We start from the raw sequence: 27947 nt of genomic DNA on the forward strand, positions 1-27947 counted from the left end.
CTGCCGACATCACTTGGAGGTAAATCGAAGCATGAAAGAGTATTTCTTCCGGTGGAGCTAAACAGCTTGTCGCAAATCTCGTATGAAGATTTTGCGGTCTTTCTCATGGTAATCACCTCATTCCAAATATTATGAATCATTCTGTATTTGTTTTATTGTCTAATGAACATTATAATGTACGTTTGACCCCGTTAATGTGATAAAATACTATCGAACACACTGGAAGCCATAAGTGCGTTCGTGTACGAGCGGTCTATTGTGCTATGAGATTCGTTATTTTTTTCTCGTCGAGCATCGTATTTACTATGCCAATGCTTCTATACTGTTTGTTTACATGTGTAAGGGTTCGGGAACTTATTTTCATGTTCACAAAGCATGATTTGTCTGCATGATTATAAATCCGATGTTTATAAACAAATGACGTGCATGCATTTTGCACATTATGTTGATTTTTCGTTTTTGAATCCTTGATTTATTAGAATATAATGTTCTTGTCTGCTTGTGTTGTGACCATAACTATTTATATACGCAAATCAAAATTTAAAGCGATGTAGCCTAGGGATGCCTATTGTTTTGAAATCATTATCGGATGTATGTCACAAGACATCAATGTTTATACATGTATGTATATGTGAGAAATTCATGCACATCAGCACACTTGCCAACTTTCCTTTTTTAGGAGGGAGATCCCGATGTTATATCCTAAAAAAAGTAAGATCTTTCTTCTGAAAGAACATCTGAAAATATGTTGGTTTAAAGGTTTATTTTGTCTATAGCGTGTATGCACGCCTTAAATGTGTTGATTTTGTGCACACACAATATCCCTCATGGGAATAGTTGGCAAGTATGCATCAATGTGCATTATGAAATCATTATGCCTACTTAAATATCATACTGACCAAATTAAGATGGGTCGTGAAAAGATGTACCAAAGGTGGAATTGTAAGTTGAAGAACCCTTCGATTTCAGAACACATGGCGATATATGATTTACAGGAAATCGGTTACAAACTGAGCTAAATATTGTCAACTTGTGTGTATTCATGACACCAATTTACAAACCAGTCCCCATTTTAGAGTAAGAAAATATGTTAATAATAAAAGTCATGGACTCATTAGATTAAAGTTACAATGCCTTTGAGTTGGCACAACCTGTCCATAAATGACCTGGTTGTTGAAAGGTGTTTAAACCCAATCAAAGTTCAAACAAAACATTATGTGATAACAAATTGCTGACTAGATGACAATGTTTTATTCAATAAAATTTGCATTCAAGAAAGGATTATTCAAAATTATAAATTTTCGTATTGAACTGAATATTAGTGTACAATTAGGAATGTCATAGATTCTGATAATTTGCAAACCAGTAAAATAAAACGGTCTAGTCGCTTAAGCTATTTTCACAATTCTTATAAAGAATGATTTAACATTTTCATAATTTTAGGACGGTTTCCATTGCCGAAATATGTCGGAATATCCTTGGAGGAAATGGGCCTACTGGATTCTAATTAAGAAGTGTTTTATGAATCTGTTTTCATCTGAAGATTATAAAGTCAAGAGCACCCTAATAATAAGTGTTTCTCAAATTAATAATTGTCTAATGACTTGAGATAAGTTCTTAAAAACTATCACTTCCCAATGTAATTATTGATCCTCGGGAAGAATTTCTCTGCAGCTAATAAAGTTATCAGAGCAGCAAACCGGAAGTCCCAAGTTGTAGCCTTAGCCGAGGCAGTTCAATATAAAGACCATTGTTGTATTTATTGACCAAATGCTCTGCCATGTTCCTGCAAGTAATAAACATTATCTCTGAAAATTTGGGACAGCTTAATTAGGTGGAGGAAAGGTGAGAATGACTGATTTCTTCTTATGGCTAGGTTGACATTTTTTGCTCAACTTGCAGAATATCAGATTTAAAAGTGGGTCTGAGATCATTGGTTTGTTCTCTAGTGGAGGAATTCTAGCCTACTAGTGTAATTAATCTGTAATAAATGTTTTATTTCTTCAGAAGCATACATAGTATCAAAATTCTTTTGAAAGTATTGAATCTGGACAAAGTATCACAATGTGTTTTTGCCTGCTACTTTACTTTCACATCCGTAGCTCTCTAAATGAAAGCTGAATTTGTAGCCCTCGGAAAATAGTCAATACTGTGGTATTATGATTATTATCAATAGAAATGATCATAATAAGTTGTTAAATTAATATCATCAATCTGTTAAAGCATGCCTTAAAAAGTAATTTTCTGTTACATTTTATGTTCAGGTAATCTTGCAACAGTGAGAAGACCATGGATGTAGACAAGTCAACTCCAAATCAGAAAGTTGGGGACAAGCCACTTGTAAATGGAGACTGTCAATCCCCAGCTGAGTTGTCGGATCCTGTCATCGACTCAACCAAATCTATTCCTGCTGGTGCTGCTGTTGGATTTCGACATCATCTACCACAGATAGCAAACTTAACACGAAACACCAAGATTGCACAGAGCAAGGCTATTGCTAAGAGAGAGAGTACTGAATGTGTACCGGATGTTGAGGCAACTTTACATGTTGAGGGCACTGGGAAAGTGGTGAAGTTGGATGCTGATTTAAAGACAGAATTGTGTGTTCAGGAAGCTGGAGATGTTAGTCCAGGTACAACTTTGTTGACTGTTTGTGTCCTAACACTAAAAGTAGAAAAAATAGAACCATTCCTTGTATAATTTACATATGAAATGTAATTATGTATGAAAGTATATATGAAAAGTCCTTAGACAATTGGTCTAATGCACTGTTCTCGATAAAAACATCTCTATTGTAAGCTCTGATTTCATATGACCGTTTGTCAGAAAATATAGGAATGTTGTCTACACGAATCGTAATGTATGTCAGGACTCCAGCTTTTCATAGCCAAAAGAAATAGAAATGGAAATTTTACATACACCGACCAGGTTTTCTATAGCATCGGGCCATCAGACCACCTTTACTTTTGAACACTGCATGATATGTGATATTACCAATTCTAAATGGATTGTCTTCTATGACTAGTATTTAACAATCAATAGCATATAAGTACTTTTGCCCTTAGTAAAACATATTTTAAGATATAAAAAGATTTCCCAACAAACCTACCCTTTTTTCTGGCATGTTAGCAGACACATGTGGTTTGTTTTTTTAGGCTAGCAGAATTTTGCATTCATTTTACAAGTCATACATTATGAAACTTGTTACAAATTTTCAATTGATGTCAAAATATCTAGGGTTGTACAGTTGATTAAACTTGTCTCTAATTTCTCATTCTTCCTTCTACAGGTACAGGTGATGTGGCAAAAACTGAGGAACATGCAGAAAAGGAGAAAAGTGAAGATACCAGCAAGTCCCGCAGTGGTAAAAAGGTTAGAAAGCCTGCCAGTGCTAAAAAGAAGAGTGCATCAGAGTCACAAAATACAGGGGAAAACATTGATTCAAAACCTTCCCCTGAAAAGCCTTCACCAGCAAACCAGTCTTATAAGAATATCTTCCAGGAAACTGTGATTTTGGGTAAACGAAACAGAAAACCTAAAAAAATTGACTTTGAAGAAGAAGAGAAAACGTCACCAAAGGCTGCCACAAGTAGTGCTCGAAAAAAAGCACCAGAGAAAAAAGTAGAAGCTGTTTCAGAAACAGTTAGTAAGATGGAAGAAGACAAACCAGCACAGTGGTTAGTGGGTGATGTTCTGTGGGGGAAAGTGCCAGGACATCCCTGGTGGCCCTGCATGGTCGCCTATGATCCCTTCCAGGGACTCTACACAAAGTTTAATAGTAAGTAAACAAGACTTTTTCTGAAGGACTGTTTGGGCTCACAATGGGCCCAATTGGGATCCTAGTTAAAATATTGGTTTTTTTTTAATCTAAATCATTTAAGTTTGGAGATTACTCCTTATTCACCTAAATAAGAGACATTACAAAAGAAAAGCGAAAAACAATCTCTGGTATATGATGTAAATATGAAATTTAGACATGGTTTTCTACTTTCATCATATTTGTCATAATATATGTCTTCAAAAATGTTATTTGTATATCTGTTGAAATGTGTGTAAAATTGATTGGAATAATGTTTATACTATCTTCATAAAAAATAACTTGATCAATCTAATTATCATTAATCATGTCTATAGTATTTCACATTAGCATGCAATTTGTGTATGAAAATATTTTCTGAATTACAAACATTGCTTTTTTTCAGAACGGGTTCGTTTGTATCATGTGCAGTACTTCGGTCATGAAGAAGAGAGAGGGTGGCTTTTTTCTTCAAGCATTATGGAATTTCAGGGTTGGAAGCAATATGAGGATCGTAAAGCTGAGGCTCTTAAAAATGCAAAGAAACACGAGAAAGCAAGACTTGAAAAACTGTACAGGGTTAGCAACAGTCGCATGGCAGCATGGAAAATAGCGATAAAGGAAGCAGAGGAAGCCTTGCCGATGTCTAGGAATGAAAGAAAGCAGCACTACACTTACATATACGAGTCCAAAGACAGCGGTGATAGTAAAAAAGTCAATGATAAAGGTGAAACAGACATTAAAATAGAAGAAAATAATTCTCTAAAAGACACGAAGAAAAGGAAAAGGAGAGCAGAGAAAGAGGAACCCTCAATTACAGCTACAGCTAAACGGAAAAAAGTGGAGACTGCTAATTCAAGTGAACCCTTGGTATCGCCAAGACAGGGAAGTGGCGATGGATCCTTTGATGTGTTTTGTCAGAAACATAGAGACAGTGCAAAAGAAGAACATCCAGATTTGGATGAGACGGCATTGATGGCATATCTCAAACAGCAGTGGTGTATGATGAGTAAAAAACAGAAAGCAAGATACAGGTCTAAGTTCACATCTGACCAAGGTATGTTTCTCAGCTTGGAACAACAGAGGTCCAAGTTAGAAATAGTTTTTAAACCTCTGCTACATCAGAGAAGGGAGGTTATGATCTTCTGTAAATTATGTCAAGGTTTATTTAGCTTTATTAGTTGTGACACTTCATAGGTATGTGAATATGTCTTGAGGAGTACTGCATCACTGGCCTAGAGATATTAATCTCTATTTCTATTTTCAAGTGAAAGTGTTTGATATGTATGATTTTATAGTTTCTGGTTTGCCTCTGGAATTTTACTTTCTATTTGTAACAATGCCACAATAAATTATAGTACTTGCTTACCTTTACAAATTCTGTTGGATGAGTGAAGAACAAAAAATTAAAACTTATCCAACTGGCAGCTTTGTGTAATCTTGTAGTTTCTCTGGAACCATAAACATTAATCAACAGATTTAGTCCATACTGTCGCTGCTGTTTTATAAAGGACACCCATGATTATTTTCACCTCAAAACTATCTAAAATATCTTAACCAATTACATGAAAAGGCAATTTGGTTTAATGCAGGAACAGTACAAATAAGACATGCATGTATGCTAGTGCTTTCGGTTTTGTGTCACAATTTTGTAATCTAGTAGGTTTTCTGGTCATACTGTACAGTAATATAACCAAGTTGTTTTATGTTTTTTAAAAGTGATGATTTTATCTTTATTTCAGGTTCCCCTGAGCCACAGAGAAAGTTGGCATCAGGCCGAATCTCAAAACCAACTACGAAATTTTTAGAAATGCTTGAGGAAACGGAGGAAGAAGAATTGTCCGATACATCTAATAAAAAACCCACCCCAAAGTCAAAGGTGATTATGCAACATCTTTAAAAACATTTTTCATGGTCCCAGACACAAATATAAACATTCCTAAGACAAGGCTCTGGATGGGAGTATTGTAAAGGGTTTGCTTTGATGTAATTGGTGCTGTCGAAGTAAGTTTCATATTTGAAAAAAACACTTGAATTCTGATTTCTTGCCGTAGGACAGGTATCATATGTTGGATTAAATCTTAAAAACATAGGCAAAACAAATTATGTTTCAGTTTTCCCTACTTACCCTGAATTTTTTGTGTCTACCCAAAAGTTTGTATTGCAGTTATCAAAGAAGCAGTGTTAAAGACGGAATGTCCCTTCTTTATTAACTTTGTCAAAAAAAATGAATTAGAAAAAAACAACCTTCCCTATTTTATTGAATTATGAAATGCACATAATTTTTCATTTGACCTAAATGATTTCAGCTGCATAAGTTATTTTAAGATTGTTTTGAAGTATCAACTTTCGTGGCAAAATGTAAAACTTGGTCTTCATGTCTTGATTATCACCTGAATTATACAAACATATTCAGTTGCTTTATACACATTTCAAAAGAAAGGTCTCCGTAGTTTATTAGTGTTTAAGCAAAGAAAATGTTTTCTTGAAAGAAAGAACTGATACTGCAGGATTTAATTCAATTCATGCATTGACCGAGCTTTATGCCTAATCATTACATATAACATACAATACAATAAACAACTCATTATGACTCTCAACAATTTGATGTATTGGCTTCTTGTTTTTGATCAACAGACTTCTACTAGGTCTGGACGACATCCTGCTACCCCCGATTCCCGTTCATCTCTAGAAGGTACCAGTAACAGTGTAGCCACAGGACCAACTGGAGTCCAAGAGGTAGGCTAATGGTACCTCAGTGGATAATGAATTATTGAATTTTGATGGTGCAAGGCTTCTTACTAATAGGGAAATTAGGAAAATATAACTGTATTCTAGTTTGATTCTTTGATATGCTTCAGAAGTCTCTTCAGACATTTAAACTAGTTATAACAAATTAACAAAAAGTAAAAATTAAATATTTTGGTGTAGAAAACCAGTGATACAGTGCTAGAGGAAGTAAAGGAGGAGGCCACTACTACTACTGTGCCTCCAACAGTGCCAGTGAAAGTCAACCGGAGGAGGAAGTCGGCAGCGTCCTCTGTTGACACAGACAGTAACACCGACACTCAGGTACAGGCATCTCTTGTACAGTGACTTTTGCTATGATAAAATGGGCATGTTCAAAGATTAATTCAGTTTCAATTCAACCAACTTGATGAAATCACCAATTTTGTCATTTAAGATTTATACATTAAAAATGTTTGAGATTTCAAAACATCATGAAACTAAATAGATGCTCCAGTAATGTTTTCTCCTTTGCTGAAATTTTTATCATGAAATGCTGCCAAGTGCCTAACAAAGGGGAGCATCTGAATAAATTCAATTTTCGACAGAAGTTGGAGGATCTTAACGACTATGTTCTTGTTTTGTTGACAACTGGTCTGTTAAACTTTATTCGTAAACCAAACCTTAATTGATGACCTTTTTTTTACACAGGAGGATAGCAAACCTGTGATACCAGTCCCCAAAGTGGCGACTAAGGAACCGGAGGAGGAGTATGAGTTAGAAATATTTAAATTGTCATCACGTGCACCACCAATGAAGGAAAGTCTGTGTGAAATCTGCCATAAGGTCGGTGACCTTGTTATATGTGAAGGCCAATGCCAAGGGAGCTTTCATAAGGATTGCCTCGGACTAAGTGTCGCACCATCCGGTGTCTTCAGGTGTGATGAGTGCACAACAGGTAAAAAATAGAGCAAGGCAGCGACTTACTTAAAAGACTTGATATTTAAAAAAAATGGCCTATTCAAATATACATGATGTTATGCTTTGCTCTCTATATATATTATACCTTATTCTGTTGGCCGTTTTACGGTTAAGACATTTCTGTAAACAGAAAGTTTTGTTATGATCGATTTGACCTTTTCTATATTAATGAAAATTTGTGATAGGAAATGTTTTGTACCAGGAAGCATTATTTGAAAGAAGGAATTATTGTACAATAAATTGATCATATATGAACAGCAGATCCAAACAACGGTAAATAATAAATGTGAGGATATGGATATAACTATTTCTATATGCTGGTTGTCACATTTAACAAAACATTCTTCCTCTTTATATTTACTGTGCACCCGATCTTAAAAAATAATTTCATTTATCTTTTGAACCCATTTCAGGCAACCATACTTGTTTCTGTTGCAAGAAGGCGGATAAAGATACAAGAATTTGTACTGTTCCTGCCTGTGGAAAATTTTACCATGAGAACTGTGTGAATAAGTGTTTGAATGCAAGGACAGAAAGTAAAGGACTTGTGTGTCCCCTACATAGTTGTGCTACCTGTTCTATAGATAATCCAAAAAGTGCCAAGAATACTAACAGAGGTAAGTAAAGGTGTTAATCCTCGAAAATTCTGGTATCACTTAGCATCCCCCTTCCTCCCTGTTGTCATCCATTATCAGCTTTTGCTTGATCAGACAATAATTTCCTTATTTACCTCCTGGAGTAACGTATTGGTCAGGACAGGGAATGTAATGGTGCCTAAGCTAGCATATCCAAACAGGGAATGTAATGGTGCCTAAGATAGCATATCCATACAGAGTTATTGCCCTTTGTTCCTCCATGTTATAGGTTTTTGTTTAGCTGGGGCCCCGGTGCTGAGTTCAATTTCTCACAAAGTAATTGTGTTGTCATTACCAAACCTGGACTACATTTTCATCTATGCAAAGGCATCCCTACACACATTCAGATTTTCTACATAATTTCAAATACAAATAACGTACATTTGAGTGTGATAACTACAAATAACATGCACAATTTTATAGAATTCAGTGGTGTGATTTGTAGTAATGTTCTGATAATAAAAAAAAAAACGTCAGACGATTATGATGAAAAATTGAGTACTTGATTGCAGTTGGCAACAATCGAAATAATCAAAATGTTTAAACTGATAACTTAACTTGAAAATGTTACATATTTTCCCTAAATCTTTAGTGTTTTGACGTCTAGTACTTGTCAAGAAATGAACTTAATTGTCAGTGTTTCCTAACATTTTGCAAACCGTGGACAGGCATTAGGCTAGCTGAAAGTTTCTTGCTAATGTACACAAATACATAGTTAAAGGTAGCAACATTCTGTAGTTTCCTATTTTCTCAGAATCAAACATAGCATTCCACGTCATGCTTCTCGAGAGACAAAGTCCTGACATATAATTCATTTTTAAAATAAGAAAATATGGGAATGATCATTATTAGTTTGACAGCTACATTTTCCTGTCTGTGTACAGGACTTTATCACCCATCTGTTTACGAGGTCCGGTAAACAGACTCATTATTAATGGAAAAAAATGGGTGATTTTTCCCAGTTTCCCACTTGAAAGTTCCTGATCCAAATATAAAAAACAAATTATGTTGAAAATGAAATATTCTTTCCAATTACTAGGTTTAGTGTGTCAAAAAATTAAAATATGGATATTAACAGGGCAACTACTGGCGTCATTTGACAGCAGACAGCGAAACTAGGCAATGCATAGTTTATTCATGGAGAGTTCTAAAATCTGAGAATGAGTCTGTTAACTGTATGCCCAATGTTGATCTTTCTGACCAGTGAACATTCTACGTAGCAAGATAAGAACTAGTGTTACGTTTACTCCATGGCTGTATTGGAAATTGCACACTCTGGCTATGTTTCCAAATATTGTGACGGGTATAATTCTTGGAGTTAACCATGGCTGACAGCTATCAAAACGTGATTTGTCAAACCGTCATAGTTGCATACAGGAATGATACGTTAAAACAAACATGGAATTTTCAAATGTTGATAAAAAATCAGATGTCCATGATTGATCAAATGGTCAAAGGAAAGAAAGGCAAAGACGAACAAACAATCAAGAGCAACCAAATTGTCCTAAAAAATGTTCAATGCTATTTCATTGTTGGTGAAAAAAATGGGTCAGAGCAATTTTGATGATGTAGTAAGGTTTGTTGTTGCATTAAGGGTTAAACATCTGAACTGATGAAAAATTATTGGTGATCACCTGGAGAAAAAGTTTGTCAATTCTATAAATAAAGTCAATTAAGATTTCTTCATGCCGACCCCTCTTATTTTGGTATTCAATTTAACAGTTTTAATGATATACTGTGGTTGGTCTCTATATGCAGGCAAGAAGTGATGTATTTAGTTGTTATAGTATTTGTCTAAATTTCCCAAAACCCCCACTTAGAAGGAATACCAGAAATCAAAGTTGATTGATCATGATGATATGTCAAATGAGAAGTCAACTGACTACAGATCAAGGTAAAATTTGAAGTGCTTTGTAAGTATTTTGTTATCACATGAAGTGAAGTTGACCAATCAAAGGAGGAAATGCATGTCTGTTCAAAGGTCATCGCAAGGTTCACATTTTCTGTCAACTGGTAAAGGATTTCTAATAAAAATTGTAAATCAAATTTAAGGTCAATGAGTCAAATGTTAATTTCAAATATTAGATATTTTAACTGGTAAATATTTTAGTTATACATTTTGTATTAGAATGATCAAAATGAAACGGCTAATTGAATGATAAATCAAAGTTACAAGTCCAGGTCAACATTCTATTCTTGACTGGTAAAATTCTTTTGTCATTATATGAATTACAGTTAATTTGATTTAACAAGGGGTGTCCATTGTTATATTATAGTTCATGATGCATATATATATTTCATAATAACTGTAATTAAATATGACTAGCTAATGAAGTCAGACCTATCAAAATGTTCTTTGGATTTCTTATCTGAGCCTACACATGAACATTTTCTCCGCCATCAGCCAGTTACCTATATTAAATGTAATTAATTGGTTATTATATGTCCCAAAGGGATTATCTATAAATGCTCTTGTATGATGAATTGTCCATGCACTTGAAAATTAAATACTGTACCTGCAAAAAGCCACTTGATTGTGATGCCGCTGTTCAGAATTGTGGCCTTGGATTAACAGTCTAACACAGTACAAAGTGCAGATTTTAGCAATGAAATTTTTTTTTTGCCAGGTAAACTTTTACGGTGTGTGCAGTGTCCAACAGCGTACCATGTAGGAGAGTTTTGTATAGCAGCTGGTAGTGAGGTACTGCCAGGGTACAACATTCTCTGTAGTAAACACTTCCAGCCACTCCCGTCCCAGCGACACCACAGTCATGTCAACCTCAGTTGGTGCTTCGTCTGCAACAGAGGTACAATTTTTTTATATTAACTCTTTACGTACTCATTCAAATTTCGCGGTTGCTACCGGAAGTGAATGCTGGGTGGTCCTTTGTGTATTGGAGCATTTGGCTATCGCATCAGACGTTGATAAAACGATCGTTTACTGTTGTGTGATGCTTAATATTAAATGAAGTTTATCGTATGGAGCGAGTACTGAGTACGGAAACTCTTTTACCCAATTTTTCCTTTGAAATACGGCGAAATCACCAGACAGAATCGCGGGAAATGACATGTTGATCGGCACATGTGTGCAAGTAATCACGCAGCCAAAACATTGTTTTTTCGTTGTGTAAAAATATTTTACGTATTTCTTACTTATTTTGATGTGATAAACGTTACTCAATTATATATATATATTCTATCGATTTTAATAGCTTTATTAGCTCACCTGGTTCGTAGGACCAAGGTGAGCTTATGCCATAGTGTGGCGTCTGTCGTCCGTCCGTCAACAATTGACTTCTTTATCACCACCGATCGGAATTTCACCAAATTAGGTAAAAAACATCCCTATGGGATGGGGACTCAAAATTGTACAAATGGTGGGGCTGACCCCCGGGGGTCTTAGGGGTGGGGCCAAAAGGGTTCAATTTGGCTAAATTGATATAAACGACTTCTTCTCTGAAACTAAGCAATGGATATCTCTCATATTTGACTGGTAGCATCCCCTTGGGCTAGGGATTCAAAATTGTTCAAATGGTGGGGCTGAAAACGAAAGTAAATTTGAGGCAGCCATTTTGTAGCTATGAAAATTAACCGGCAGAATTCTTTGAAATAGATAATCTTAACGAATGAATATGCTTCTGTTACGTAAAATAATTCATCAATACAATATATACATTGCTTATTATTTCTTAAAAATCATCATTTCCGTGTCAATTCCTCGTATGACTGTGCTGAACCAGCAAGTAATATCAACATCTTTCACAATGTTTTCTGATTATTTGAGTCTTCACAAAGGATGGAAGGCATGTTAGTTGCAACGTGTGTAGTTGTCATGAAGAATACAAGAGCATGTTTTTGTGAAGTGTGTAGTCGTCGTGAGTACGGGAAGAGTTAAGACTCAGAAATTCAATTACAGGAAATAATTTACTACTCTCTTATAAGACACAAGTCTGCCTAGTGTTATAAATGGATTCTCTACTCAAAACTAAGTTTGTTGTTTCACTGACAAATTATTGAATTTTTCGTAATTTTGTAATTATTTGGAAATATTTGAAAGGGATTTAAGAAAAATATCATTTTGTTATTATGACTTCAATTTAAGAACTTTGATTTGTGGTCTGTATTATGCTCTATTAAGTAAATGCTTTCAGGAATGCAAGCCCTTGACTTGCCACATTTGACTCTGGCTCATCTTTCAAGCTAATGGGAATTTATCTAGATTCTTTATTCTTCAAGACTCCATAACCAGACATAAAAAATATCAACACTACAGAATGGACACAAGTTCAGGAAATTGTGAAGATATTGGTCTTAATTGTAACAACACTTCTTGGATATTTACCATTCTACCAATTATTTTCAGCATTGTATTGGATATGTTATGTATTCCACAGGAGGATCATTGCTGTGTTGTGAAAGTTGTCCTGCAGCTTTCCATGCTGAATGCCTGAAGATGGACCATACCCCTGAGGGTAGTTGGTACTGTCATGATTGTACTCAAGGCAAAAGACCACTGTATGGAGATATTATTTGGGTGAAACTTGGCAACTATAGGTACAGCAAACTTGAAATTGATAAAAAAATAAATCTTAGAAAGGAAACATCTCTTCGGGTCTTCTTTGCAAAAATGATAATTTTTTGTAGTTAAACTAGTGCATTACTAAAATCAGAAATTAAAAGTCAGAAATTCTTCAAATCATAACCTAATGTTGCTTTCCTGGAATTATAAATGCACAATGAAAGTGGCACTGGTACTTCATCATTATCTTCTACAGAGGAACTTTTTTTTTTTTTTTTTTTTACTTTATTGGCAAAATTCAGTCTTATCTTTGATGTCTGCCATTTAATATTATATACAGAATTAATTTGTTCATGTCTTTTACATTTAGCTGAATTAGGTCACTAAATGATGTGTTTGAAGCCTTGATAAATGTGATATATTTTACATCCTCATTTGTAGTCTTACTCTGTTCTGCTGTAGGTGGTGGCCCGGTGAGATTTGCTGTCCTCATAATGTGCCTTTAAATATTCAAGAGAAAAGTCACCAGGTTGGTGAGTTTCCTGTCAGATTCTTTGGTTCTCATGACTTCTTCTGGATACACATGGGCAGGTAAGAATATGATGACAACTTGGGAGGCCTGATCATTATTAATTCTTCCTTTACAAGATTTTAGATGTTCTGGACTGTTTTAAGCTTAATATCAAATGCATAACCTAAATTTGATTTATGTTCTACCAATAATCAGTGAAATTCAGTTCATTACCAAAGTATTTCATGAATGATCAACTTTATCACATAATTTGTCTGTTATCCACTTAATTTTCCCAATTAAATTTTTTTTTTTTCGTATGTGCCTATTGTAATATACCATGTTGAGATATCAAGTCAGAAATTCATTTTGACTTCATAATATGGACAATGATGTTATGAAACAGACCTCAAATGACCAAAGCTGTTGAAAGGGCATTAAACAATATGAAACTGATTTGCAAATTGAAAATGACTGCCTCCATTTGATTTTGTCCTCTACATTTTTACTTAAAAACCTGTCAAAATGTTAGTTTTTTGAGTTGTTATATTTAATATGTCAAGTGTCCAAAAATAAAACTTCTAGGACTCATTTTATCAAATCTGATAAGAAATGAGAATTGAATTAAGATATGTATGTTCTTGTTTTCTTCCCAGGGTATTTTCATTTCAAGAGGGAGACAAGGGAAGCAAAGAGTCCAGCCTCGGAAAGCACCTGGCTAAGGTGTTCTCCAATGGTAAGTTATGACTATCTTTGAGGAAGATGTGTCCTCCAACTGTAACATTACATATACCTAGAAGGTATTTAACCACACTGTTTATGTGAAATCATGGAATATATGAAATAAATAAAATTTGTTTATAAGTGATATAAATAATACATAATGAAATCACGAATTATTTTCCAAACCATGAAATTGAGGCATGATCATCAGACAGCTATTTCAGTAAACAATTAACTATCAGGCTATAGATTTTTTGGTGTAGATGCAAAATGAACTCTCTTGTCTGAAACAAGTTTGAAAGAATTTTTGTGTTATATTTCAAGGTGTAAAAGAAGCCATGGAGGCTTACAAATTGTGGAAAAAGGCCAAGGAAAACAAAGAGCAGATAGAACAGCAGAAGAATGATAGAAAACCAGCTCCTTACAGATTTATTAAAGTAAGTGTTGCCCTAACCCAGATTAAAAAAACCCTAGTTCTTTATGAGTTTGTTAAGTACCTGATGAGTTAAACACTTAACACAATAGAAATGACTCTCTACAGAATGTTTTCACAAGTATGGAACCAACATGGTGAAAAATTGACTCCTTAAGTTTGCTGCTATCCTAGCTGGTTATATACCTTTTAAGAATGCAGTGTTTTTATAGGTGTCAAAATTGCACTGACAAATCACAATGTGATAATGTTATTTGTGTATGTATTTGAAGCGATGATGTATTGGCTTTGGTACCTAAGATAAAAAATTCAGCTTTGGATGATAAAATGAGTTTTCTGATTGATTGACCAAGAGAAAATGCAGATCTTTTAATGTAGTTTGTATGGTGTTGAGGGTATCATTTCTAGAAGAGACTGACAATTTTATGCAGGGGTGTACAATTCCACTAGCCCGACGCCCGGGGCTAGTAGTTTTCAGGTCAGGGCTAGCTGCTCTATGGCACTGACTAGCCCGTGGGCTAGTGAAAATTTCTTCTTCATAAATCTGCATGAAACGTCAAATTGCTTCTGTACCAAAATTTTCGTTAATAAATCTACATTAAAAGCCAGTTTGTTTCTGTATACAGTTCTGACAGTTGTAAACATGGTATAACTGGTCAAGTTAATAAAAAATTTCAACCACAGGCGGTTGACATCGGTTCAACACATTTCTCAAACGTAAATAATATCTTCATCTAGGTCTATCAAATGCTTAGGTATGCCATTGATAGCATTCAAGCGCACGAGTGATCCAGATGCAAACACGAGTGACCCAGATGCAAACACGGTCTGCCGACATCTCAGTATAGTTACAGAGATAATTAAGATAGGAATTTAATTGTGAAGTGACAGTTAGTGATCATATCACATTTATTATTGGGATATATAGATCTTATTATCAGTTGATTTAATCTTCCTGTTAAAATTGAAATTAGATCGTTGGTGCTGTTATATATACAGGTCTGTTTTGACAGATGTTATATTCAAAAACAGATGTGATGACACTAAATTTCTTAAGCTGTTGGTTTCTAAATAAAGTAGGAGAATCTTGTAGATGTATATTTGACAGATGTTCACAACATTTTCATCTGAAAAACTCTACTTAACATTGTTATAAATTAAAATTTGAACTTTACTTGAATTGTCATGATAATAATTTCCTATGATTATGATTAAAAGTTAAAATGATATTGATTTCATTGATATTGGCACCTTTAGTTCCAATCCAATACAATTTGCTAGCTATAAGTTATCCCTCAGGAAATGAGATGGAGAACAAAAATATCTAGAAAGTAGTGGATCAGAATGAATTCAACTTCAAGTTCACTGACATGAAACCAGAACTTTTTTTATAGTAGTGATTGAGTTGGTAATGGGTTGGTTTATTGAAATTAGCAGCTTTAGATTTTTAAAAAAATTAATTATTCCCTCTCATTTAATTTAGATTGAAGTATATTTCAGTTTAACTATTCAAAATACAATATTGACATATCGTTGTATAGGTACATGTAACAGTCAGAAAGTTTTAACTCTTATCTACAACCAGTAAAATATAATCCATATTTTTATACTCTTAATTGTTTTGAAGTGTGTAAACTTATTTTACTGTACAGTTAATATCTTTCGCAATAGTTATGACTATTTTCACAAACAGACCATTTAACATTCTGAGCAATATTAAAATTATTGAATTCTTTGTTAAATGGCAAGATTCTGATCAATTATGTTGAGGATAAGGTACATTTCGGAAAACAATATTTAAATGGAATACATATATTGAAAAATATCAAAAGTGCAGGCTTAGTAGAATTTTCATCAGGGCTAGTGGAAAAAATAAGCTACTAGCCCTTGGGCTAGTGGAATTTTTAGCCCACCATCATCAGATGGTGGGCTATTCAAATCGCCCTGCGTCCGTGGTCCGTGGTCCGTCCGTCCCTCCGTCCGTAAACAATTCTTGTTATCGCTATTTCTCAGAAAGTACTGAAGGGATCTTTCTGAAATTTCATATGTAGGTTTCCCTCAGTGCCTAGTTATGCATATTGCATTTTGAGACTAATCGGAAAACAACATGGCCGACAGGCAGCCATCTTGGATTTTGACAATTGACGTTTGTTATCGCTATTTCTGAGAAAGCACTGAAGGGATCTTTCTCAAATTTCATTCAAAGGTTCCTCTTGGTGCCTAGTTAGGCATATTGCATTTTGAGACCAATTGGAAAACAAAATGGCCGACAGGCAGCCATCTTGGATTTTGACAATTGAAGTTTGTTATCGCTATTTCTCAGAAACTAATGAAGGGATCTTTCTGAAATTTCATATGTAGGTTCCCCTCAGTGCTTAGTTATGCATATTGCATTTTGAGACTAATCGGAAAACAACATGGCCGACAGGCAGCCATCTTGGATTTTGACAATTGAAGTTTGTTATCGCTATTTCTCAGAAACTTATGAAGGGATCTTTCTGAAATTTCATATGTAGGTTTCCCTCGGTGCCTAGTTATGCATATTGCATTTTGAGACTAATCGGAAAACAACATGGCCGACAGGCAGCCATCTTGGATTTTGACAATTGAAGTTTGTTATCGCTATTTCTCAGAAAGTACTGAAGGGATCTTTCTCAAATTTCATATGTAGGTTTCCCTCAGTGCGTAGTTATGCATATTGCATTTTGAGACCAATCGAAAAACAACATGGCCAACAGGCAGCCATCTTGGATTTTGACAATTGAAGATTGTTATCGCTATTTATCAGAAATTGCTGAAAGGATCTTTCTGAATTTCATTTGTAGGTTGCCCTCTGTGCCTAGTTATGCATATTGCATTTTGAGACCAGTCAGAAAACAACCTGGCTGACAGACAGCCATTATCGCTAAATCTTAAATTTTATATATAGGTTCCCTTTGTTTGAAAAGTACTAGAGGGCTGTTTCTGAATTTACACAAATTAGTAATATAAGACTTAGAGGAAGGGAAAAGTAGTAAAAAGATCAATCTGACATGGAACCTATAAAGATCATTCAATGGTGGGCGCCAAGATCCCTCTGGGATCTCTTGTTTTAGAATTGTACACCCCTGTTATGTAAACCTGTTTTATATTCACAGACAAATATACCTCTGGGTAGCGTGCAGATTTACAAGGCAGATTTATCCGAGATTCCCAGGTGTGAATGTCGACCAGACCAGGAGAATGCATGCAGCACTGAGACTGACTGCTTCAACCGAATGCTAATGTACGAGTGTAATCCGACTGTCTGCCCTGCTGGAGAAAAATGTCAGAACCAACGCTTCCAGAAACGCTCCTATCCTGACTCTGTACCATTTAAAACTGCGGAGGGCAGAGGCTGGGGACTGAAAACTCTAGTGGATGTTAAAAAGGTAACAGGCTTACGATCTGATCTCTGCCAACTTCTATTTACTTCATTGTATTATAATTTGAAATTTTCTGTATTGCTAACGATGAAGATTTCGTTATCTTAGTCATTCTTTGGCATGAATGTTTGACAAATAATTGGACATCAGTCTTTGAGTTAGTAAATCAACACTTGGTGTAACAATAGTTTATAACCTAACTAGGTCTGAAACAAAATCACAGAAACAAAGATTGTTGAACAAATTGCTCTATCATCGTATAATCTGTCGCATTCGTATCATGCACCAAACACATCAATTTAAACACATAAATAAATGTTTGTGAAATATGGTATTAAATGGATGATGTCATACCATGAACACCAGATATAGTTATAATCTTCTGAGGCAACCTAAAGGTGAGAGATACATGACCGCTCTTGTATTTGGTTTTATTCATTTTGAGGTCTGGGTTGTTTGGGATATAGATTAAAGTCTGTACACATTCTTTACAGGTTCCATCATCACTCACCTGTTGGCTTCACTTACCACTGTAAAGAACCATTTTATCCTGCAATAATTTCAGGGGGCAAACACTTAATCTTTGACTAAATATCATTGAATGTGTTTTATATAATACAGGACAATGAAATAGCCTTTGTTTGTAAACAGAATGATTGAGTCAGCAAAAGATATTGGTCGCCTTATTGCTGGATAAAAACAATTACTTTGCTAGGTCCGCTTGAGGTTTATGATAAGTGGATAATACTGTTGTACAATTTTTATTGGATAATGAAAAAGAGCAAAAAATTGTTGAATTGCATATTTATCAAATTTATTGACTTTACAGGGACAGTTTGTGAATGAGTATGTTGGAGATTTGATAGACGAACAGGAAGTGAAAAGGAGAATTGATTCGGCCCATGAGAACAACATTTCTAATTTCTACATGTTAACGCTGGACAAAAACAGGTTAAAAAAATCTATGATATTTATAAAATAAGTCTTCTAAATCAGTAAATAGCTAAAGGTCCAAGTACCTATAAAAGAAAAAGAATATTGCTGAATTTGAAGGAACTTGTGTCAATAACCAGTTTGTTCTTTTTTGTAGAATTATAGATGCAGGCCCCAAAGGCAACCTGTCTCGGTTTATGAATCACTGCTGTAACCCAAATTGTGAGACGCAGAAGTGGACTGTCAATGGAGACGTGCGTGTAGGCCTCTTTGCCCTCCACGACATACCTGCAGGTCAGTTTTCTTGTGTCCCAACATTCAGTAAACTTTGTGTGTGGGTACATCATGAGATTTTCTGGCTTACCAATTACTAATTGGAATTCACTCATGAAGATAGTTCCTCATACCCTTGTAGAATATTGTAAACAACTTCAGATTGATAACTTTATAATTACCAGAAATGTTTGCTTAATTCTTTGTCTCTTCAGTATATTTTCCCATACTTTCCATTTTATATTCAAAATACTGAAAACCAGCCATGAACTCTAACAATATAAGTGAAATATTCAATGAGTTATTTGAGATGTAGATTAGCATTGAATCAGATTTTAATATTGTGAGTCAGTCATGCCATAGATACTTTTTGACAGATGCCATGTGACATAAAATTGTCGGATGAGAAATCAGAAGCTTTTGATTTAATAGAATTATTTGTATTTGTTGCCAGGTTCAGAGCTGACCTTCAACTACAACTTAGAATGCTTAGGTAATGATAAAACGGCTTGTTGTTGTGGAGCTCCCAACTGTAGTGGATTTCTAGGTGTTCGACCCAAGGTGAGGACAATTTTAACAACCAAACGGTGTCAGAGAATTCCAAATTTTCATATAACCGTGCGCTCTGGCCCTACACCAGACATGGTGTCAGGGCCAGAGGAAACTCGGCTATACATAATGTGGCACGCTGCTCATAAGATATCTCACACAAAGAAACTTTTAAAAACATGTGAATATATAATAACAAACTACAGATGTAATGATTTTGCTTTTGTCATAGTTCTGGATTTAGTGATACCGTAATTGCCGCCTACAACAGGGGGCCGCGGTGGCCGAGTGGTCAAGGTGTCCGGACATTTTAACACTAGCCCTCCACCTCTGGGTTGCGAGTTCGAAACCTATGTGGGGCAGTTGCCAGGTACTGACCGTAGGTCGGTGGTTCTTCTCCGCGTACTCCGGCTTTCCTCCACCTCCAAAACCTGGCACATCCTTAAATGACCCTGGCTGTTAATAGGACGTTAAACAAAAACAAACAAACTGCCTACAATCCATATTAATTTGTACTTTCATTTTGTTGGTCGAAATTGCTACCGAGGATATTTGACCACCAAGAGTTGAACCAAGTCCATAAAAAAATGAGATTGATCAGTAATTAAGTTTCCTTTTTTTTTTTCTTTTTTTTTTTTTACAATAATATATTTTATTTTGTGCAGTTTTGAGTTGTGATCATAAAAAATGTAGATGTCAGAAGACCTTTAGGCCACTCAAATAACATTGCATGAACTTACTTATTTTAAAGTACATGCAAATAGTGCGAACAAAATGAAAACCAAGTTTTCTTGTAGCCTAAACAACAAGATAGAAACTACTAGATGGTCACATTACAAAGTAAGCAAGTTACAGTATCATGTGACCAGTTTAATCTATGTAATGCCGAAAAAATAAAGAGGAAGTTCCGATGCGATTATTAACCGATCATCAGTTGGTTGCAGACAACCAATTTTACTGATTAATCGATTATGGTTTTCAACCGATTTGACATTACTTATGTCTACAGTTTATACTAGAATTATCTACACGAAAAAATAAATAGATGTATTTATATCAACCAAAATACTTTCTACGGGAATATATGAGATATATACTGAACTGTTTGAATTGAGGGTAAATTTGCTTTTGTTTTTGTTTTTGTTTTAACATCCTATTAACAGCCAGGGTCATTGGGTAAATTTGCATAAGTATACTAGAAAATATTTTATTTCATGAAAACATCAAAACTTGAATATAATGAAAATGGTACAAATATGTAATCTTGTGCCATATTGTACCTCAATAATGGTTATGATTGTAGACTGCTGCTGCTGTGGCTAATGAGAGAAGAGCTAAGGAAGCTTCAGAGGCAAAGAAGAAGAAAAGAAAACCCAAGAAAATAAAGACAGACATCAAGAAAGAGCATGAAGATGAATGTTTCAGATGTGGGGAAGGCGGTGAACTTGTTATGTGTGACAAAGCAGGCTGTCCCAAAGTCTACCATCTCCAATGTCTCAAGCTCAACAGACCTCCACACGGTAAGCTTTCCCAGAAAATAATGGGACATGTGTTTAGAACCATACTAACTTTTACTATATAACATATTTATCAGCCCTTACCTTGTAACAAGCCCACTCATGTCTAATGCAGTTGTGTGAAAATGCTAAAAATGTTATATCATTGCCCATGTCTATTGCCATTCTGTGAAAATGCTAACAAAATAACTATATAGATATCATTGTCCTGCAAAAAAAAAAAAAAGCCCCAACCTCTTCTTTAAGTCAAAAATTGTTAGGCATAGGGTTTATTACAGAATAAATATGTTGACCAAAGCATCTTATCCATTCATATTGACACCTTTAAAGTTTTGTCTCACCTATGATGAAAAGTGGCAGAAGTTAGATTATGGTTTGTTGGACGATGACATTGTCACCAACATTCACACTTGACTCAAAGAGGATTATACTCAAATGGTATTATCGTTTGTAATCAACAGTTCAATTTAGGCAAGGAGTATTATAGTTCAATAACTGTATAGTGAACATCCTAACACACCCGTCATATGAAGATTAATCAGACTTTTGGAAAGATGCTGGGAAACTTTTCGTGACATGATTGAATTGTCAATGTCACATCTTTGTTTTGCTGTGACTTTTTAAGCTGCCAAATACTCGGCAAGCCTCGTATTTGTCAACTTAATTTCCATATCTCATCATAAGGGAGAAAGTATTTCATTAGCCATATTGCAATGCCCGTGACATTTCGCAATAAGTTTTAACAGTTCTTAATTTTGTCTTGCTGCAACAGAGAGGATGCAGGACTTTTGTTACTTTTGGGTATTGTTTGTATAGTGATATTTATCGACATATTTGAATGTTGTAGGGAGCTGGTACTGCCCGTGGCATCACTGTGACACTTGTGGTAAAGTTGCTGTGAATATGTGTCAGGAATGTCCAAACTCATTTTGCCAGCACCATACAGAAGACAATCTGGTGGAGGTTAATAGAGTTCTCTTGTGCTTGGAGCATGAAGATACAGAGGTTACCTCATCCAGCTGTGCATCTTCCGTAGTTTCAGACAGCCAATCGGATGCCGGGGAGGCCAATGATACCCTAACAGAGAACACAGCAGAAAACAGTAATCATTCAACTGCAGACAGTCATGGGGAGAATGGAAAGGGTGAAACATCAAAAACACTGGATACAAAAAAGTCAGGAAAAACCGTAACAAAAAATCTTCCAAGTGTAAACATTCCTCATAAAGCTATCACCAACCTTGACCGAAAACGCAGCTTAAACAAGAAAGACAGTCGCCGAAAACGACAATTAGGAAGTGATGTGACCCAAGAAGCAGGTGGAAAGAAAGGGCGAAAGGCAGATTGTGTGGAGGGAAGGAAACCCCATGGAGGGAAGGGGGACCCACTTGCTGTAGCCCCTATGTTTGATGACAGTGATGATGATGGCTTCTCCAACCTCGTTATAGACATACCGCAAATCAATTAATGACACCATGATCATAATATAACTGTTTTAAATGAAACTTGTTTTAACTAAGATTCCTAAATTTGAATTTACTACACATTCAAATGTTTATTTTAGAAAATAGATCATTGTTCTCATTTGTTTGTAAAAGTGAACTGTATATGGACGTATTTCTTTGTTGTATTTTATACCTGTTTTGATAAAGTTTGAAATGAAGTAAATTATAAAGCTATGCAATCTTATCTCACAAGAAGTGGTTTTTATAAACAATTTTTCGATCTATCCATTAATTACAAGATACATATTTCTTTTTTTCTCAAGAGAAAACAAGCTTAAAATCATATCTACATTGAAAGGTTTTTAATTGAATTGTTGGTATAAAATTAGCATTCATTTGAAAATGTGTTTAATGTGCTTGAATGTTACATCTACACATTTTATATTTTTATCCTGTACTGTTTTAATTTGTCATATAGGTTTGTTTTACCATTGATTCTCCATTGTTCCAAAAAGACCATTCTCTGGCATTGCTAGTCGCAGGGCAATCTGGGAGGTGTACAGGAAAACCCTATAATATATACACAGAGGCAGAATATTACAGCAGTGTTTAATAATAGTCTTATATAACTATTTTAATATGTAAATAGAAATTGGTGTAGATATATACAAACTTTACAAAGTATTGATGTATGAAAAACTACGATGTGTAGTGTCAGAGCTGATGGAACAAACGTTGTATCAAGTTGGATTTTGAATTTGTAGCTGTGGAAATTTAACCACATCCATGGTAACTACTAACAGTGTTGGACACTTCTACATTGGACACAATGAAAAAATGTTTGTTATATTAAACCTGTTTGTCATAGACGACTGTCCATATATCCACTCAAACTTAACTAGTTTATGAAACTAGTAAATATATATCATGATAATTCATGGTTTACCTACATAAAAACAGGCATAGCGTTGATGTTGTGGGGATGTGTAAATGTGAAGTGGACAAAAACATGTTATTGAGTATGTCCTTGTATTTGATATGAACTCTATATATCATAATCCAGTCCAAATCATTTCATATAGTCCTTTGTGTGGCCTGTACACAGTGGTAGTTATGTAACTTGTCTGTGAATCAATCAACAATAGAACCATTCAGGGAGACTTCGTCAGCAGGCTCACTGCTTTGTTGATGTCCGCTATAGTCCGGTTTAGCAGGTGCCCTTTATCAGTCAGCAGCTAGAGATGAGCCACAACACCGAGATGTGGATCATGTAAATATCAAGACTTCATCTTATATGTACATATAAATAAGCATAAAGATCATGATTTGCTTGATTTTATTATTGATGTAATATATGGTACTTTTATCTGCAATTCTGTGTAGTCAGAACAAAATAACCTGTCACATTGAACTTTGCAAGGAATATCCATACATTTTGTGTTGAGTATGTCAATCTGTTCTCTTGTATGACATGTCTAGTACGTAATACAGGACTACTAATCTACATCCTCATCCGCCTCGTCAGTAAGTTTGTCATTTCAATCCGATTCAGCAGTCAGTAATATTAAAAAGGTGCAGCTCATGGAACCCAGACAAACAGTGAGGCCGAGTATTATCTTTTTTCTTTGAACACTGCCGGATTTGTTTGTTTACCTTGAGCACATCACAAAGCTGTAGCTGTTGTGAATAACGTAATCTTACAGATACGGTGAATAACGTAACCTTACAGACAAGGTAAATAATGTAAACTTACAGGCACGGTGAATAATGTAATCTTACAGACAAGGTGAATAATGTAATCTTACAGACAAGGTGAATAATGTAAACATACAGACAAGGTGAATAATGTAATCTTACAGACAAGGTGAATAATGTAAACTTACAGACAAGGTGAATAATGTAAACTTACAGACAAGGTGAATAATGTAATCTTACAGACAAGGTGAATAATGTAAACTTACAGACAAGGTGAATAATGTAAACACACGCGTGAAGGTGAATATGTAAAACTTACAGACATGGTGAATAATGTAATCTTACAGACACTGTGAATAATGTAATCTTACAGACAAGGTGAATAATGTAAACTTACAGGCACGGTAAATAATGTAAACTTACAGACATGGTGAATAATGTAAACTTACAGGCACGGTGAATAACGTAATCTTACAGACAAGGTGAATAACGTAAACTTACAGGCACGGTGAATAACGTAATCTTACAGACACGGTGAATAACGTAAACTTACAGGCACGGTGAATAATGTAATCTTACAGAAAAGGTGAATAACGTAAATTTACAGGCATGGCGAATAATGTAAACTTACAAGCACGGTGAATAACGTAGATTGGTACCCTTTTTATTGTACTTTATATGTCTAACGAATGAAATGGTGGACACAAATTAAACACAAAATGTATGATTATGGGTTATGACGTATGTTGGTACACCGACATGCCCTAGGATATGATGGCTGTTCTCACCTGTAATAGCACTCTGTTCAGGCTATTGCTCCCCAATATTGTCTGGCCTGTAACACCTGTACAGTAACTGGAGGTCATTGGAACAGGTTATTCTGTACTGATTATATGAATGAAATAGACTAGTAGGCTTTTTTGAAAAGTCTGTCGGTGCGATATGAATTATTTTTGGTCCTCGTAAACTAATGTTGCATGTATTAGGTGTCAAGATTTGAAGACATGTTGAGAACATGTACTGTTAGCCCCCCCCCTGAGTCATTACCTGGTAATACAATGTGAACCAAGAAGCAACAATAATAGAGAGGAAACATGGTCAGATGCAGCAAGACATTTATCTGATGGAAAATTTGTAGATGTAAATTTTTATTATGTGCATAGACTTTTATTGTCTCGCATCATTCTGTGTATACATATTTCTTCAACATAATAAAAAGTATGTTTTCATTGAAGTCTTTCTTGTTAAATACCAATTTAGCCCACATCAAGGGATGGGCTGCTCAGATCGCCTTTTGTCAGTGGTCCATTCATCTTCAGTCTATTTCATTGCTCTATGGTTCATAGAGTTCTTTCTAAGATAGCCAAGAGAAAAAATGGAGTGCCAGTGAGCTTATTGTGTGGCGCAGGAGTAGTGGTTTGTATGTCTATCAACTTCAAACTTCTTGATAACTATATACTATATATGGGTACTGCTATTTGTCCAGGATGTAGAGTATATTAAAAAGTTATTTTCCTTATAAGGATGACCTTGACTTATTCTCCATGTCACTGGTTACAAATATCAAAAACTTGTCATCTTGAGTTCACGGGTACCAAGGACAGTGCTATAATGATTCCCCATACAAATGACCTTGGCCTATTTTCCAAGTTATTTTCAAATAGTTGAAAAGTCTTTTGAGAATCTTTATACCTGAAAACCTGATATTTTGCCAGAAATTACTTCCGATTTAGGCTGTGAAGTTTGTTCATTCCAATTGCAGGTGACCTTGACCTATTTTCATAATCGCAGGAGTAAAATATTCTAAAACCTTCTCGATCCTTTTCAAGTTTCAGAATAGCCACGGTCACTAGGGCAGTGCTATGAAGTATAATTGACCTTGACCTGTTTAAGGTCATGGGTCAAATAGGGAAAAATACTTTAAAATTCACTCAAGCTCTAGAAGACAAAGAGGTCCGATATTTTGCCAGCAGGTATCTAGGATTGAGTATTAAAAATCTTCATATTTATACCCCCGCAACGAAGTTTGGGGGGTATACTGGAATCAGGTTGTCTGTCTGTAGACACATTTTGTCCGGACAACTCCTAAACCAAAGGGCCGATTACAATGAAACTTCACACAAATATAGAGGATCATGTGTAGATGTGCATGCCACTTTCTTTTTCTCAAAATTATGGTTGCTATGGCAACTGGTCACTATAAACAGGTTTTCCGATTAGAACCATAACTTTTAGTTTGTCAGACAACTCCTAAACCGAAGGGCCAATTTCAATGAAACTTCACACAAATATATAGGACCATATGCAGATGTGCATCTCACTTTCTTTTCCTCAAAATTATGGTTGCTCTGGCAACTGGTCACTATATTAATTGGTTATCTTAGTTAGCCTCTAATTAAGAGTTCCAATTCACCATTGACTCGTGCAGATTGCGGGGGTATTAGTCAGCCATCCTGGCGACAGTTCTAGTTTTTCATGGCCGCAGGAGTTAAATAGTTCAAAAAATCCTTTGCGAATCTTCTTTAGTTACCTAGGAAAGGGTATTAAAAAGTTTCCTCGTAATTCTGAGTTCTAGAAGACCCAGGGTACGTCTGTCTGTCCAGTAGGTACCTGTTTTTGGAGTGTTATAAAGTGTCGTCCTCCTTTGAATTTCCTTGGCCAATTTTTATGATAGCAGGGGTCAAATATGTCGAATAATATTCTAGGCCACCAAAACGGCTGATATTTTGCCAGTAGGCATTTGTGATAGCATGCTGTAACTTTGGGGTCAAAAATGGTTAACGATTTATTTTAGAAAGTCTTTCAATGACTCCCGTATAGGTTTTAACTCATTTCAGTGGAGTGTTGGGCCATTTTTAGCCCACCATCATCAGATGGTGGGCTATTCAAATCGCCCTGCGTCCGTGGTCCGTGGTCCGTCCGTCCCTCCATCCGTCCGTCCCTCCGTCCGTCCGTAAACAATTCTTGTTATCGCTATTTCTGAGAAAGTACTGAAGGGATCTTTCTCAAATTTCATATGAAGGTTCCCCTTGGTGCCTAGTTATGCATATTGCGTTTTGAGACCAATCGGAAAACAACATGGCCGACAGGCAGCCATCTTGGATTTTGACAATTGAAGATTGTTATCGCTATTTCTGAGAAAGTACTGAAGGGATCTTTCTCAAATTTCATATGAAGGTTCCCCTTGGTGCCTAGTTATGCATATTGCGTTTTGAGACCAATCGGAAAACAACATGGCCGACAGGCAGCCATCTTGGATTTTGACAATTGAAGTTTGTTATCGCTATTTCTGAGAAAGTGCTGAAGGGATCTTTCTCAAATTTCATATGAAGGTTCCCCTTGGTGCCTTGTTATGCATATTGCGTTTTGAGACCAATCCAAAAACAACATGGCCGACAGGCAGCCATCTTGGATTTTGACAATTGAAGTTTGTTATCGCTATTTCTAAGAAAGTACTAAAGGGATCTTTCTCAAATTTCATATGTAGGTTCCCCTTGGTGCCTAGTTATGCATATTGCGATTTGAGACCAATCGGAAAACAACATGGCCGACAGGCAGCCATCTTGGATTTTGACAATTGAAGTTTGTTATCACTATTTCTGAGAATGTACTGAATGGATCTTTCTGAAATTTCATATGTAGGTTTCCCTTGGTGCCTAGTTATGCATATTGCGTTTTGAGACCAATCGGAAAACAACATGGCCGACAGGCCGCCATCTTGGATTTTGACAATTGAAGTTTGTTATCGCTATTTCTGAGAAAGTACTGAAGGGATCTTTCTCAAATTTCATATGGAGGTTCCCCTTG

At 35.5% G+C, this 27947-nt stretch overlaps 1 protein-coding gene across 3 annotated transcripts; it reads left to right on the forward strand.

The window, feature by feature from the left end:
• On the forward strand, window positions 1-25374 carry LOC117339110 (histone-lysine N-methyltransferase NSD2-like). 3 transcript variants are annotated; one of them, XM_033900502.1, is made up of 22 exons: window positions 1-108; window positions 2265-2632; window positions 3290-3778; window positions 4203-4853; window positions 5539-5675; window positions 6434-6535; window positions 6728-6868; window positions 7235-7481; window positions 7918-8121; window positions 10767-10946; window positions 12534-12693; window positions 13121-13249; window positions 13826-13905; window positions 14217-14329; window positions 17463-17735; window positions 18559-18680; window positions 18820-18956; window positions 19390-19496; window positions 20788-21004; window positions 21849-24127; window positions 24232-24413; window positions 24519-25374. In XM_033900502.1, exons 2-20 carry the CDS (start codon window positions 2290-2292, stop codon window positions 22466-22468), a joined length of 4452 nt encoding a protein of 1483 aa, XP_033756393.1. In that variant the 5' UTR covers window positions 1-108; window positions 2265-2289; the 3' UTR covers window positions 22469-24127; window positions 24232-24413; window positions 24519-25374. The 3 variants fall into 3 exon arrangements, with proteins under 3 accessions (XP_033756393.1, XP_033756392.1, XP_033756394.1); XM_033900501.1 differs by having other exon boundaries at window positions 21849-24413; XM_033900503.1 differs by having other exon boundaries at window positions 21849-24413; window positions 24623-25374.
• Window positions 25375-27947: the final 2573 nt, after the last annotated feature.

Source organism: Pecten maximus, chromosome 12 (genome assembly GCF_902652985.1).
Source record: "Pecten maximus chromosome 12, xPecMax1.1, whole genome shotgun sequence".
In the NCBI taxonomy this organism is placed as follows: Eukaryota; Metazoa; Mollusca; class Bivalvia; order Pectinida; family Pectinidae; genus Pecten; species Pecten maximus.

Bases quoted from the DNA above. Each gene is read 5' to 3' on its own strand.
- LOC117339110 (XM_033900501.1), top strand. From the start codon at position 2,290: ATGGATGTAGACAAGTCAACTCCAAATCAGAAAGTTGGGGACAAGCCA. The intron at 3,779-4,202 runs GTAAGTAAACAA...GCTTTTTTTCAG, and splicing joins ACTCTACACAAAGTTTAATA to AACGGGTTCGTTTGTATCAT. The intron at 5,676-6,433 runs GTGATTATGCAA...TTTGATCAACAG, and splicing joins AACCCACCCCAAAGTCAAAG to ACTTCTACTAGGTCTGGACG.